This window comes from Pseudochaenichthys georgianus, chromosome 16 (assembly GCF_902827115.2).
Source record: "Pseudochaenichthys georgianus chromosome 16, fPseGeo1.2, whole genome shotgun sequence".
NCBI classification, from domain to species: domain Eukaryota; kingdom Metazoa; phylum Chordata; class Actinopteri; order Perciformes; family Channichthyidae; genus Pseudochaenichthys; species Pseudochaenichthys georgianus.
This window is the reverse complement of record NC_047518.2, coordinates 11,427,779-11,442,356: the sequence shown is the minus strand read 5'-3', so window position 1 is coordinate 11,442,356 and position 14,578 is coordinate 11,427,779. Positions and strand designations below refer to the sequence as shown.

The 14,578-nt window shown below is 39.7% G+C and overlaps 1 protein-coding gene across 3 annotated transcripts in view; it reads left to right on the top strand.

Annotated features, from left to right (window-relative positions):
* The first annotated feature begins 647 nt into the window (after nucleotides 1-647).
* Nucleotides 648-14,578, top strand: part of ulk4 (unc-51 like kinase 4) — a 109,966-nt gene continuing 96,035 nt past the window's right edge. For all 3 annotated transcript variants that reach the window (XM_034103425.1, XM_034103424.1, XM_034103426.1), the window contains exons 1-17: nucleotides 648-721; nucleotides 2,641-2,781; nucleotides 3,074-3,173; nucleotides 3,750-3,889; nucleotides 3,983-4,145; nucleotides 4,595-4,696; nucleotides 4,841-4,924; nucleotides 5,056-5,131; nucleotides 5,392-5,541; nucleotides 5,843-6,168; nucleotides 6,492-6,561; nucleotides 6,868-6,934; nucleotides 7,182-7,274; nucleotides 7,519-7,579; nucleotides 7,719-7,918; nucleotides 8,114-8,160; nucleotides 8,730-8,808. In XM_034103425.1, coding sequence (XP_033959316.1) covers nucleotides 2,644-2,781; nucleotides 3,074-3,173; nucleotides 3,750-3,889; nucleotides 3,983-4,145; nucleotides 4,595-4,696; nucleotides 4,841-4,924; nucleotides 5,056-5,131; nucleotides 5,392-5,541; nucleotides 5,843-6,168; nucleotides 6,492-6,561; nucleotides 6,868-6,934; nucleotides 7,182-7,274; nucleotides 7,519-7,579; nucleotides 7,719-7,918; nucleotides 8,114-8,160; nucleotides 8,730-8,808 — 1,896 coding nt within the window. In that variant the 5' untranslated portion in view covers nucleotides 648-721; nucleotides 2,641-2,643. The remainder of the gene's footprint in view (nucleotides 722-2,640; nucleotides 2,782-3,073; nucleotides 3,174-3,749; nucleotides 3,890-3,982; nucleotides 4,146-4,594; nucleotides 4,697-4,840; nucleotides 4,925-5,055; nucleotides 5,132-5,391; nucleotides 5,542-5,842; nucleotides 6,169-6,491; nucleotides 6,562-6,867; nucleotides 6,935-7,181; nucleotides 7,275-7,518; nucleotides 7,580-7,718; nucleotides 7,919-8,113; nucleotides 8,161-8,729; nucleotides 8,809-14,578) is intronic.

Genomic DNA, 14,578 nt, shown 5'->3' with positions numbered 1-14,578 from the left:
TCCTGAAACCCCCAAAGCTCTATGCTTACATGCATTTCTACGTGTTTCTACATTATCTGGGACAGTGTTTTCCATAAGTGGAACATTGATTTGTGGGGGACCCCAGGCAGGATTGAAGCATGTTTCTCTACTAATTCTATATGGACATATCTTCGTACGAATTAAGGCTGCACACAGGCCACACTTACAAGGAGCCATCAAACTTAGTGGACATTTGAACATTGCTGAAGGCTTTAACTACAAAAGGTAGTAACATTAAGTGAATAAGTTATTCATATACCGTTAAATGTTGGAAAATATTAAAAGTCTAAAAGCCTCTTTAATGTAAATTCAATGATACTGAGATCCATATGTTCAATATAGTTAGGCAGGGCCGGCCCTGGTTTTAAATATGTCATACAATAATTTTGATTGTGATTATTGCTGTGGCCATGCGCTGTCTGTTGTATGCACTCCTGTATCCTAGCGACGCAGGAATATACCATTTGAAGGCTATCAAGGTAACATAAAATAAACATATACTGTGCAATTGACATCTTCCATAAATGTTCTGTATCTAGAAATATTTAATAAAGATAAAAGAATATTCTTAATACACATGTAATGACTTAAGTGAGTATATTTAGCTTTAATTATAACTGAAGAAATCCGGAGTTCCCTCTTCCAGTTGGAATTACGTGGCCCATTACACTTCCGCCAACAACAGCGGGTGAATGAAGAGGTACGTTTTGGGGTAGTTTTCATATTTAGTTTGAGCAAATGCAAACATTTTGAATGCAGGTATTTTGTATATCCAGGTATAGTTGCATGCCCTTTTAAAGTAAATACGTCACTTTAACTCTTGACTGCTGTCTTGTTACGCGAACAAACGTGCCTGTGCTTCCGAATACACGATAACGTTAGCGGTTGTGGGACCTGTAAAAGCCAACCGTTAGCCGCTAACGTGACAGTTAAATAAGCTATTCTCCTCCTTAAAGTTACATATACTGAAATAAATATTTAATATATATATTTGAGTTGCTTCAGGCTCTTAATTTGTTTATGACAGTTTTTTCTGTGCATATCAAGCCTTCAGAGTCGAACAGGTGTAATGTGTTCTGTAGATAATTATGCGTAATTATAATCAGCTGGTAACTCTTTATAGGTATGTCAGCCATTTTATTTTACAATAACTGGCGTTAGTTGTGGAAAAATTGTAAGCCTATGCTAAATGTAAATTCCTCATCTTGTAAAGTTAACAAGAACAAATATATTCCACATATTACCATATATATATATATATATATATGCATGCCTACATACAGTATATTCATTTGATTTGACCCATAATAAATATTAATATATTGTAGGTGCCATTTTTTATATGTGCTCAGACCATGGGCGCTGGAAGGGGGGTGCTGAGGGCGCTGCAGCACCCACTAGTGGCAGGCAGGGGGTGCGGAGCTCCCCTGTCTGAATTATTATTTGACGGTTATTGCTGCTCCCGCTGTGCATAATCTGTGTAATATGTAGCCAATAAATTCCACATTGTTGGTAAAATAATATTTTGGCCTGCCCCGAATGTTTTTTCTGTAGCACCGGACAATTCTGCCTCAATAATATAATACATTAACCGTGCTTTACGTGAACCTCATCATGACACTAGAGAGGACGGCAGGACTGTAATTTCCCATGTTCAGTGAATGCAACAGAGGCAAGACACCAGACCAAGGCTCAGGTGAGCTAAAGGACTCTCTGAGTGTTTAGATAGTTAACTTTAGTCTAAGTTATCTCAGTGGGTCTCAAACGGTTTGGTCACAAATTATTCAAAAGATTATTTCCGCGGCACACTTTCATATGATCATTATAGTTATAAAACAAATAAGAGAATAAAGGAAAAACAGTTATGAAATACTATATGGCAATAAAACAAGAATACAGTTTGAAAGGGGAGTGATTTGTAAAATATCCATAAAGAAAAAGAACATCTGCTTACAGTTGTGTTTCATCTGGGTGTTGAGAGATCTATCCATAGATCTCTTAATGTTGCTCTTAAAGTGCACCAGATTGATGCTTTTAACTTCAATATTTAAAACAAATCTTCCCGGGGGAGCATCCCCCCGGACCCCCCTATAGGAGGTCCGCTCCCCACTCGTAAAAAATAGCACTTTACCCCTGCCTATATGCCGTGAGCTGATTATCGAGCCTTCATTGTAACAGTCGCGGGTGTACTGTGTGTTTGCGTGTGGGGAGTGCTTTTGTGCGTGCTCTATAGTGCCCGTAATAGTGTTCACTGGAGTCCAGCACCCCCACTCAAAATACCTTCCCACGCCTCTGGCTCAGACTGTGTTATTTCTCTTTAAATAGTGAAAAACCATATGAATGACACATTTAATAGGTTAAGCGTTATACTACTTGATTAATTCATGAGACTGTAACTATTAATAATTATTCAAATATCACGTTTCTTCTGACAGATTGGATAACATGCATTACATTAATGATAGAGCTAATGTCATCAAATTATGTATAGGTTTGGTTTTATATCTGATGTGTACTAATCCCCATTGGTTCCAAACTCTATTCTCATTCTCTATTTTTACCATAACTTCTTAAAATGTCTACAATTTTTACTTGAGATTTTTCAGTTCTTTTCCACAGTGGATGGAGAACTTCATCCTGTATGAGGAGCTTGGGGCAGGAAGTAGCTCTGTTGTCTACAAAGGAAGAAGGAAGGGCAACCTGAACTATGTCGCTATCATCTGTGCCGACAAATCCAAGAGACCTGTGATCACTAACCATGTAGGATTGTGGTAGACATCTGTCACATTTCATTTCGTTTTTTAATTAGTACATACAGTAGGTTTATATAGTATTTTTTTTTTTCAGCCGAAAGAGCCATGACATCAATAAATGCAATTTTAACTTACTATACTTACATTTCTTCTTACTATCTTACACTTATCTTACAATTAAAAAATGTTGAGCACTGTTATCATTTTTAAAAGGTTTTGCATTTTCTATCTATCAATCACATTTTAGCATTGCACTATAGAATATCTTGTATACATATGTCCTCTTTGTGTTCCATTAGGTACGTCTCAGCCAAGATCTGGATCATCCGAACATAGTTAGCTTCTATGAGTGGTATGAGACAAGCAATCACCTCTGGTTGGTGGTGGAGCTCTGCACAGGTCGGTAAATATTTCTGGCACATCTGATAGATAAGCACTCATGCACTATTGGATGAAATAAGTTACTTATTGTTGATTTTCAACGATCTCAACATGTGGAAAGAGAAGTGCATCCTCTTGCAGCTTAAAACGGATAAGATTTCACCGAAAATAGTTCATACTATAGTCCGGCAGTGGCTCAGTCAGTAGTGGCTTGGACTGTGAGCCCTGCCGTCGTGCCCTTGAGTGAGGCACCGGACATCCCCCCACTCCCATCGCTACCCGGGCGCTGTGCATTAGCTGCCCACTGCTCCTACTAAATGCAGAGGCCGCATTTCACTGTGTGTGCTGTGTGCTCTGCATGTGTGACCATTAAAGAGGGTTTCATCCCTCCGTTTCTATCTATCTCTATATTTTTATAATCTGGTTTATTTGATTAACAATAAAATGTTCAAGTTTAGATTGTAAACTTGCATATACTTCATTCACCATGAAATGTCTTTATACATCTTTCTTGGTGTATTTGCCTATTTTACGGTTGCTCTCTTGTTTCTGTTTTTTCACTGATGTGTCTTATTTTCTCGATCTATTTGTCAGGTGGTTCCCTGGAGTCTATTATTGGTAGTGATGGATGTCTGTCAGAAGATGTGGTGAGGAGGTTTGGATGGGACTTGGTCAATGGACTGAAACACATCCATGAATTAGGAATCATTTACTCGAACTTGACCCCTGCTAAGGTCAGCATCTGCACTCATGTGTATGTAGGACTTAAAATACAACAGCAAATGTATGATCATTGAATAAAGTATCTCTCCTCATGTTACCCATAGATCCTGCTGGATGGTAGTGGCACTCTGAAGTTTGGTAACTTCTGTCTGTCCAAGGCAAATGGAGAAACACTTGAGGATTTCTTTACCTCAGTCTCTACATCTGAGGAGGCCAGGGAAGGAGATAGCAAGGATGTCTCTGACGACATGAGGGAAACATTACATGGTCAGATAACTTGTTTTATTTGTATTGCACATGCTAGCCAGTACATTAGCCAAGAAGAGTGCAAAGATGTACTATGTTGAATTGTAATTTGCATATGGCTAACTGATTTTAGGTTACACCAAGAATGAGTGGGTGAATATTTAGGGCAGGAGGCAAAGAAACAAGACCAATGGGATCAAGTAGCTGTTGCTGATACATGGTTATCATATTGAAACTACAAGCTGAGAAATACAGAGAAATAGAACCAAATGAGAGATCAGTCTTCTAAAGAGGTCCACTTTTAAACCTATAGATTAGTCTTTACAATTTACCATGTGATGGCAAAGAATACGAAATATCATAATCATATACTATATTTTTGCATAACATTCATTGTAAAATATCCTTTTTGCATGATAAGGCTGACAGTTTTTGCATTTCCCAATTACTGTATTTTTTTATATTTGTAGGTCTTCCAGCTTACACAGCTCCAGAGGTTGTGCAGGGATCAGAAACAAATATGAGCTCTGATTTCTGGGCTCTCGGTTGTACACTCTACTACATGTATACTGGTACATGCACACGCACATAAAACATAAACACACATATTTAGACTGACTATTTAAATACACATAAATATTCAATTCATTTCATCCTGTTTAAAACAATACCAACACCAACCTCAACATACTTTACAAGTGAGTGTTCTTTTCCAGGTAAACCTCCATTCTATTCGGAGAGCTACACGAAAATGACAGAGATGATTTTATGTCAGGAACCACCACCTCTCAGACAGACAGGTGATACTCCCTTTGTCATATAAAATCATATGCGGGTACAGAGACAAACAAACACACACATTGTGTGTTTAGCACAATTGTTTTTATTATAGTGGATTCTATTACTGTATCTTCTGTGTTGTTTGTTACAGTGATTTCAACCAGTCCTCCCAGTGAGGACTTCCAGAGTCTTCTGAAAGGCCTGCTCAACAAACACTCTGATGAGAGGTCAAGTTCATGGACACACACACACACACACACACACACACACACACACACACACACACACACACACACACACACACACACACACACACACACACACACACACACACACACACACACACACACACACACACACACACACACACACACACATCACTTTTGTAGACTTACTTCAGTCTGCTACTTTTCATGCATGTTTTGATTAGTGTAAGTGTCACATTTCTGTGTTGTAATTTTAAGTTGTGTTGTTTGTTGTTTATTAGGATGGACTGGCCAGAGTTGCTTGACCACCCTTTCTGGGCACAAGTACTAATGGAGGAAGAGGGTAGAGAGGGAGAAGAGGAAGATGAGGAGGAAGAATTGGATCAGGAGGAAACAATTAGCTGTGAGGGGGTTGTTTCAACTAGCCTGAGGTGGGTTGATTAATATTATTTATATTTATTTTCAAGCATTCTACAGACATTTTGTCGCAACCATATTACTGCATTCAGATTTGCTTTGTCAAAGTATTTATGAGCACATACGTATAGGTAGATGTAGAAGGAAAAACATAATTTACACCCACTTTAGTATCTGTTTATCCTTCTTATATAATGCAAGCGAGTCAACAGCACAACCCACAGCCTGCAGAATCAACATAACATTTAATCGAAAGTTAAATTCATAATTTTCCCTCAGCAGTTGTTAAACTGTTTTTGTTCAATTCCTCCCCAGACACACAGGGATTTGTGCCCCTTTCCCTCCAGAACCTGCGGACAAGCTTCCAGACAGCCATTCTGATTCAGTCATCACCCAGCCAGCCCATAGGATCTCTAAGAAACTGAACTCTTTACAGATAACAACTGCAACAGCCTGCAGACCATCCGACAGAAGAACTGATTTCCAACAAGCTGTCAGACACACAACCTGTGGAGCCTCAAGGAACAGCAAGGGCTCGGAGAGAGGAAGAGAGGAGAAGGCAAAGACAGAAGATGACCCTGAGCTCACTGGGGCACAGCAGATGTGCCCCACACTGCAGCCTGATACATCCTTCATACTAGGTAAGACATTCCCTGATGTCTATGTTTATGTGTTTAGATATGTGAGCTACCTGGCCACTAGGTTAGTACGGCTTTTATTCCTGTACCACATATATATTGTATGTGTTTTGTTTCAATTATTGTAGTAATCTGGTTTTCTAGATAAGCCAATGTTGTTCCGTTCTATTATTTTCCCCTGAACTGCAAACATTTAAAACATTTCTGTGAGATTGGTCTGCTGTAGTTGTTGTTATGCAGATCCCCCCCAGTGTGGCCTTTACTAAGCATGATTCTCAGACATGTGTCCTCATGAATTGTTGTATCTTTTTTGCTTCCTACTCTAGATAAGGTGTCAGAGCTCAAGCCAAAGAGTGGTTTGGATGTGGACCACACTGGAGCCATTTTTATGCTCAGGTATATCATTCAGTCCATCTGCCAGGGTTTGCCTGGGTTGCAGGGTTATGTCAGTCCCTACCTATTGTCTACCCGTTTGAACCAGTAATCTAATTAATGGCCCTCATTCATTTATTTTTCATGAAGAAAAGTGTGAAACTGAACTACTATTCAACAAGAAATAACAATGTTACTACCAGTGTAACTCTTACAGTATATCTATCCTTTGCTTTACGAGGAATCAACTTAATGTACTTTGGTATATTGACTAGCAATAAGAAAACTGCAGTGTTCTTTTTAATGATCTCTATGTTGTTGTTCTTCTAGCTCCTGTGCCACCTCAAGGAGAAGCTGCAGTATCTCAGACCCTCCCAATCAGACCGCTGCACTTCAGGTTAATGCCAACACATTTTCTGATATCCGCAACATACAAACAAATAAAAGAGAGGATTGGTTCATGCTAATACTGCAACACAAGTAACTGTTAAATAGGAGAAAACACAATCACACTATTTCTATTTTTTCATTTATAAGTCCACATTTAAGGCATGTCACCCCCTGCTTCCATCTGCTGTCTGCCCTGTAAGTCCCGCACTCCGGTCCTGCTGAGGTCGACTCACTTTCCTTTTGCCTTTTCCTAGGCTCGTACTGGTACTGAGATCACATCTGGTGTGAAAGCTCTTCTTCACACTGACTCTGATCTGACTGTCACCCAACTCCTGGACAACCCCAAGGTACAAACATTCAATATTATTAGACACAGGCTATTTCAGATTTTTACTTAAAATGCATCTATTTAACTTTCACTTTAAGAGTCATTGTGAGGAGCCTTTCCTTATAACCTCTTCTCACAATGCAATTGTAAATGTAAGGATAAACAATATAAAAAACCTTTATGTTTATGTATGAAGTAAGGAAATACCGACTTGGTGATTGTGATTTGATGATCAGACAGTCACTCTGTGGTTTTATTTTCAGATTCTTAAAAGTCCTCCTGTGCGATTTGATCCCAAAAGCCTTTGTGTACCAGCATATTCAGGTACTGTATTAGGTTTGGTTTTAAATCCTTATTACATTTGCTTGTATCAGTGTACTATATAAATGACATAGGATCTGTGGATTGTGTGTTCATTGGCCCCAATCTGTCTTGATGCTGACCTTTCCCACCCCACCTCCAGTTGAGAAGCTGCAGTCCCTGAGTGATGAAGAGTGGACTGTCCTCCTTTTACAGTTTTGTTCATCGCTGGAAGAACAGCACCCCTCCACTGCTCCATCTCCTCATTCCATAGCCACGCGCTCCAGACTCAACCTGCTATGCTACCTCTGCTGTGTAGTTGGACACAAAGCTATTGCTAACAGACTGATAAACTCAAAACTGGTAAGAAGACACATATTGACTTTGGATCCCTGTTGAAATCAGCTGATTGGTTTTACAGCATCATTTTACAGTTTTAGGGAATATATTAACCTATTTGACTACTTTTAAGACAGCAGTACTGCTACAAAAGATGTGGTTGTGGTTCTTAACCTTGTTAGCCTTTCTTATTTTGTATCTCCTTCCTCCTACATTCAGCTTCCAGTATTGACTCAGCATTTACGACAAGCTCCCAACTGGGATGTGTAAGTACATTATGTATGTTTTTCTCTCTAAACCAGAAAGCATGATGGTCACCAAGCAGTAATGTTGGAGAAGTAGTTACTTTCAATTCACAGAAAATACGAGAACTGAAATAACCGCATTGGTGGAGCTGAAACTCTGAAACCAAGGATGCAAGTGGACCAAGTCACTTTGTTAGAATAGCTGCTGAGACGTTCAGTAGCAGCAAGAATAGCTTTTGGGCTGCACCAAAGTAACAAACATGAGGGCCAGAGAAGCATACCATTTATGATGTGGACTCACTCACTCTTCTTCTCTTTCTCCCTCTCCCTTTCTGAAAAAGTTCTATAAGAACTTTGTTTCCAAGTGACTTCTATTAATCAACACATAACAAATCCTATGAAAGCTATAGCAAAATGAATGGTTACGAAAGTATTGTGCCTCTTTTATGTTCGTTTGAAGTTTCCTTTTCCTTACTATGATTTTCTCCTATCAGGACCGTTTTCTATGCTAGTCCTGTGTTCATGGATTTTTTTTTTACATCCTTCACAATTGTATTGTATTGTGTAATTGTACAAATAATGTTTTCCAGACGGAGCAAAGTTCTCAGAGTGATGGGTCTACTGGCTCTGCACTGTACTGAACTAAGAGAGGACAGCCCTGTTTCTGAGGTCTGGAATACACACACACACACACACACACACACACACACACACACCCCACAATCCTTTTAAAGAAAAGTGGTGAGAGATAATTATTATATAAATATATGAATTCCTAAATCCTGCAGTACTAGATTACGCCAAGAGGTGACAGTAAATACCAGCAGATGTAATGCAAATATGAATCTACTTTTATGCATAAGAACGTAAAACATACGAAAAGTAGTGCAATAATTCATACAGTATTTCAATTTGTTTCTTTTCATCTATAACCTAAACGTGTAACCGAAGATGGAGGCGAAAATCTGCCTTAAAACAAGATGTGGATGTGAATACCTGTTTAGTCCTGATTTACTTTGTCAAACTAGTGTGTACCAGCAGGTGGCATCAAAAACCTACAAAACGATATACTGAAAATAGCAGTCACTCACTCACTCACTCACTTTATGGCTTTTGCTTTTGGATTTCAATTTTGTGTTTAATTTACAATTTAAATATTCAACTGTTTACTATATAATTCTTCCAATATCCCCCCAATTGACTTTCTTTGTCCAAGTTATAATAACGATGCAGGTGAAACATTTGTTTTGGTTACACCTACATAAATCAAATTACAGTCAAACTAAATTAACTTTAGTGTCAAATAGGTGATTTGCTATGTTGTGTTATATAAATAAATTGACTCGACTTGATTTAATTATTTTGATGTATATGAACTTAATATACCTGCAACTGAGTGTGTGTTGCTATTACACATAACAATCAACAAAAGTGCCGTTAGGTAATAGGATACACTTGTCTGAACACACATTTCCCTAGACAGTTTCCCTAACCCTAATTCTCCTAGATTGATCATATACTTTTCCAAGCCCTCCATACAACACACACACACACACACACACACACACACACACACACACACACACACAAACACACACACACTCACTCACTCACTCACTCACTCACTCACTCACTCACTCACTCACTCACTCACTCACTCACTCACTCACTCACTCACTCACTCACTCACTCACTCAAACTGAGCGGTGTTGAACTAATTCAACGTAAAAGCAGTTTTTTATGGAGGTGCCGTTATGATCATGTCATCCTTAACATCTTTTCTCTCTCGATTTTGTCGGCTCTATCACATCTATATAATGTAATCCATGTTGTCCTTTTTCCATGGCTTATTTTTAGTTTTTGGTCTTTCTCCACTTGTTTTGACACTTTACTGCTACTCAGTCGTCACGACGATTAACAAAATGGCCGTCTGTGGTGTACCAGGGTTTTTTTGGTGCACTTGTTGTTAAAGACAAATGGTGGAACATTTCTTCTTCCACCCCCCTTATCTCTCTAAAGCCACTGTAGGATGATAAATTGTTAAGGAAAGGACAAAGCTGTACATTTGTGCCATGTGTGTCTGTCCTTTTGTGTGTAAAACGGTGTGTCTGACTATGGACATAGCAGGGTGTGTGTGTGTGTGTGTGTGTGTGTGTGTGTGTGTGTGTGTGTGTGTGTGTGTGTGTGTGTGTGTGTGTGTGTGTGTGTGTGTGTGTGTGTGTGTGTGTGTGTGTGTGTGTGTGTGTGTGTGTGGTGTGTGTGTGTGTGTGTGTGTGTGTGTGTGTGTGTGTGTGTGTGTGTGTGTGTGTGTGTGTGTGTGTGTGTGTGTGTGTGTGTGTGTGTGGTTGGTTGGTTTGTTGTGGTTATGTGTGCTTGTAAGTGTGCATGGGCTCTTTTGAGAAATGTTTGCGTGCACACGGCAGGGGTCCTGTGTGTGTAGTTTTCTGTTTGTCTCTGTTCTTCTTCCCTATTTGTGTGTATGGGTGAGCGCAAATGTTCTGTGTTTGTGTGTATTCTTATGTTGTAGTATTCCTAGCAGATGACCACTAACACACCACATACTTTCATTTGTGTGTGTGTGTGTGTGTGTGTGTGTGTGTGTGTGTGTGTGTGTGTGTGTGTGTGTGTGTGTGTGTGTGTGTGTGTGTGTGTGTGTGTGTGTGTGTGTGTGTGTGTGTGTGTGTGTGTGTGTGTGTGTGTGTGTGTGTGTGTGTGTGTGTGTGTGTGTGTGTGTTTAGTCACAGCAGGGGTTCTCCTGCTGCAGTCCTACTGATTGGAGTGTCAGGGCTGGGCTTAGTTACCATGGTAACTGCTATATGCTCCGACCCCCCCCCCCCCCTTCAAACATGCACACACACACACATTAAAAACACCTGTTTGTCTCTATTTCTGTCTCACTATCTACTGTCTGTCTCCCTCTCCCCTCTCTCTTTAATCTGTCTGTCTTCTTACTCTCTTCAAAAATAATGAAATGAGAAAAAAAAAAATCTTGGATAATGTCACTAACGAAAGCTTGCTACGTTCTGTATGCCACATAGAGAAGCTGTCCTTTTTAAAAACCAAATATATATTATCATATTCCCCTTCACTTATCATCCCTACAAGTTTAGCCGATGAAGCTTCCACTGTGCGGGGTGTTTCTTGGGGATATAGATTCTTAATGCATTCTAAAGCTCTCTGCAATCTCTAGGAACACACATTCACAGGCCATTGGATCCAGGAAGACACCACTTTATTCTGTATGTGAATATTGCATATACAGTAAAGGTTGGGTTCAAACCACTTGTTTTGACAACTAATGAATGAAAGTAATGTAAATCCATTCAAAACCAACAGTACATAATAGATTGATAGGTTTATTGTCAAACAGAAATGATGCAATATTGTTTCCTGGAGCTAATTGGTGGAGCGTTTCCATGTACTCATCTCTGCTAAACATCTACTCAATTAAGCAGTTCATCCTTAACAAAACTGTTTAACACGATAACTTTATTTACTATTTATATTTGAGCCAAGCATTGGTTGTCTTGTTTTAAAATATGACACACCATTTGTCATAGCTGCCATGGGACACATCGGACAGCACATTTATACATTTTGAAAATATATATATTAGGAGATCTCGGTAAAAATCTAGTATGTACATTTAGAATGTTAAGCAAATTAAAGTGGAACACCCGGTACTTTATTACATCTGAATGTAATACTGCAACCTAGCTTTATCATTGTGTGTGTGTGTGTGTGTGTGTGTGTGTGTGTGTGTGTGTGTGTGTGTGTGTGTGTGTGTGTGTGTGTGTGTGTGTGTGTGTGTGTGTGTGTGTGTGTGTGTGTGTGTGTGTGTGTGTGTGTGTGTGTGTGTGTGTGTGTGTGTGTGTGTGTGTGTGTGTGTGTGTGTGTGTGTGTGTGTGTGTGCGCGCAACACTTCCGTGTGTTTTGTTGGGACATATTTGTATTCTCTGTGCCACTGTATGAGTTTGTTTATGCATGTTAATTAAGTGCACATGTTTATGTTTTCTTGTGAGCAGTATTTCATCAGAGGGAGTGTTGATGCTGAGATAATGATAATGTGTTATTCGAGGGAATACATTCTTCCATTTGCTTGTGCTGTTTTCTTTTTCACTCTGGCTCGTCGCACAGGGTAGCCTTTCAGAGCAGCTGCGTGACCAGTTTCAAACAAACATCACAGTAGCTCTGCTCCCCACGCAGCCATTTATGCTATTAGCGGGTTTAGCTCAGGAAGAGGTTGAGGGAGAAGATCAGAGAGCAATAATGTGAGAAAGAGGCAGAAGACCAGGAGCAGTATCGTGACAGCACATGAACCATACCATTCACAAACTTGGTTAGAAGGGAGACAACATGCTATGAGTTTACTGTATACATACATTTAAATGAGGCCAAAGGAAATAAAGGAGCTGTTCAAGTCTCAAAGTGTAATGCTTAGACCTGTGGCAACATGATACTGTACCATGCTCACTGAGCATACACCCTGGATCTCAGGCAGAAATAAAGGGAAAGAATATGCTTGTCACACAGACTCTTACCACTTCTCACCCTACAACGAGTAGAGGGAGAGACGGGGAGAGACAGTGGAAGCAACAGAGTGTGAAAAAGGATGTATAGGTGAGAGAAAGAGTGAGCGATATTATGTGATACATACATAGAGGGCAATTCAAAGTAAAGCAGGAAGAGACAGCACACAAGTAGAGCAAAAAACAAGATGGGAAGGGAGAACAGAGAGGGATGGAAAACGTAGAGAAGAGAGATGGAGGAGTGAGGCAGAACTTGCATCAGATCACAGAGGAGGGAAGCTGGCAGTAATGCTAATGCCAGCAAGCAAGGCTGTCTCTGCATATACTTAAAACCCTCTATGGTACGCACTATGATGCCATTTGGGAAACAAATGTTTGGAGTGTTTTTTTGTCATATAATAGACCAAATAAACATAATCTAAAGACATTTTAAATAAATAATTATTTGGGGGTACTTTTTGGGGTACGTTGCCTTGAGGCAACACTGTACCATAATGGTAAGTTATGAAAAAAGAGAGTTATTGTTTCAAATTTGAACAAAATGTATTTAAAAACACATGGAAAATACTAAATAGCCTCAACAGGTTAAATTGCATGCCAATTTAAATGTGAAAATCTTTATCTTTGATATTTTAACAAGATTACATGTCTGAATGTTGCCTGCAGGCACATTGTACCATTGTGAAACAACCTTTAGGAATAAATACGCGAAGAGCCAGGCATCTTTCATCAAACTTTATTGAGCCATTTGACAAAATAGACTCACTGCTTGTGGAAGTTCATGAAGCAGTTATTGTCAGCAGTGAAGCACAGGTACGTGACACACTTGATCACTGCACTTTCACCCTTACAGCCAGGGTATTTGCACCGGCCCTTTTTCTCCACCCACAGGCCAATGCTCAGTGTGGTCTTGATGCACATGTGTTGATGGCACTGATGAGGAAGAACCTCTGTGCTTCTTCTCAGCCAGGTCTCTGTCAACATTATGAGATGGTCTCCCCCTCTTTTTCAAGACTTTCCTCTCGTTGCAAAGACAACTTGCAACGATTTGAATTTCAGCAGGCTGTACATTTCTTTCTTGGGGATGCCGCAGTCCTTGCAGTCCCTGCGGTACAAGAGCCACACATTCACTAGAGTGAAATCCATCATGTGCAACACGATCTTGTGATGCCACTTCCTTGACCTGATCTTTGTTCTGTGGAGAGCAATCAGCGAGTCTAGAAGATCCACTCCTCCCATACTTTTATTGTGTGCATGCACGACACTTGGGCCGGTAACCTGCAATGTTTCTTTCTTTTTCTCATCCCATCTTTGCACAGATCGTTGGGTTGGCTTTAACATCAAATGTATCTTGGTTAAATTGTAGAGATCTATGATGAATGGTATGCTTTTGAACAGTTTATACCTAAACACACAATACCCCAATATCATGGTGAATCCATAATGGTACGGTGTTGCCTCAAGGCACCATTTGCATTTAACAAGTTTTCATTACCTAATTAGCAAATTAAGTATATTAAACTATTAGAAAAGAAGGTTTACTCACCTATTATTGTGAATACATTTTTTTCCAGACAAGAAATGCGCAGGAAATGACGTTTTTAGACACATTTCTTGGCGAGAAATGGCTGAGCTGATCCTTGTGGGAAAGGCGGCAAACAGGGTCTTCAAATTGGCCACCAGAGAATCATGGGACAAATTCAAACACTACTATTGGTTCCTTATGGTCCTGCCTCTTTTTTAAAGTATTGCGTCATAATTTGAGATGTATTGTGTGAATGTAAAAGGCCAAAAATGGGTATGTTGCCTGGAGGCAACATCATACCATAGAGGGTACTTAACTCCGAGTGTGGTGTGCATTTGTTCCAAGTGCATATGATTGCATCAATTTGTGTACCGAGTTGTTTGTG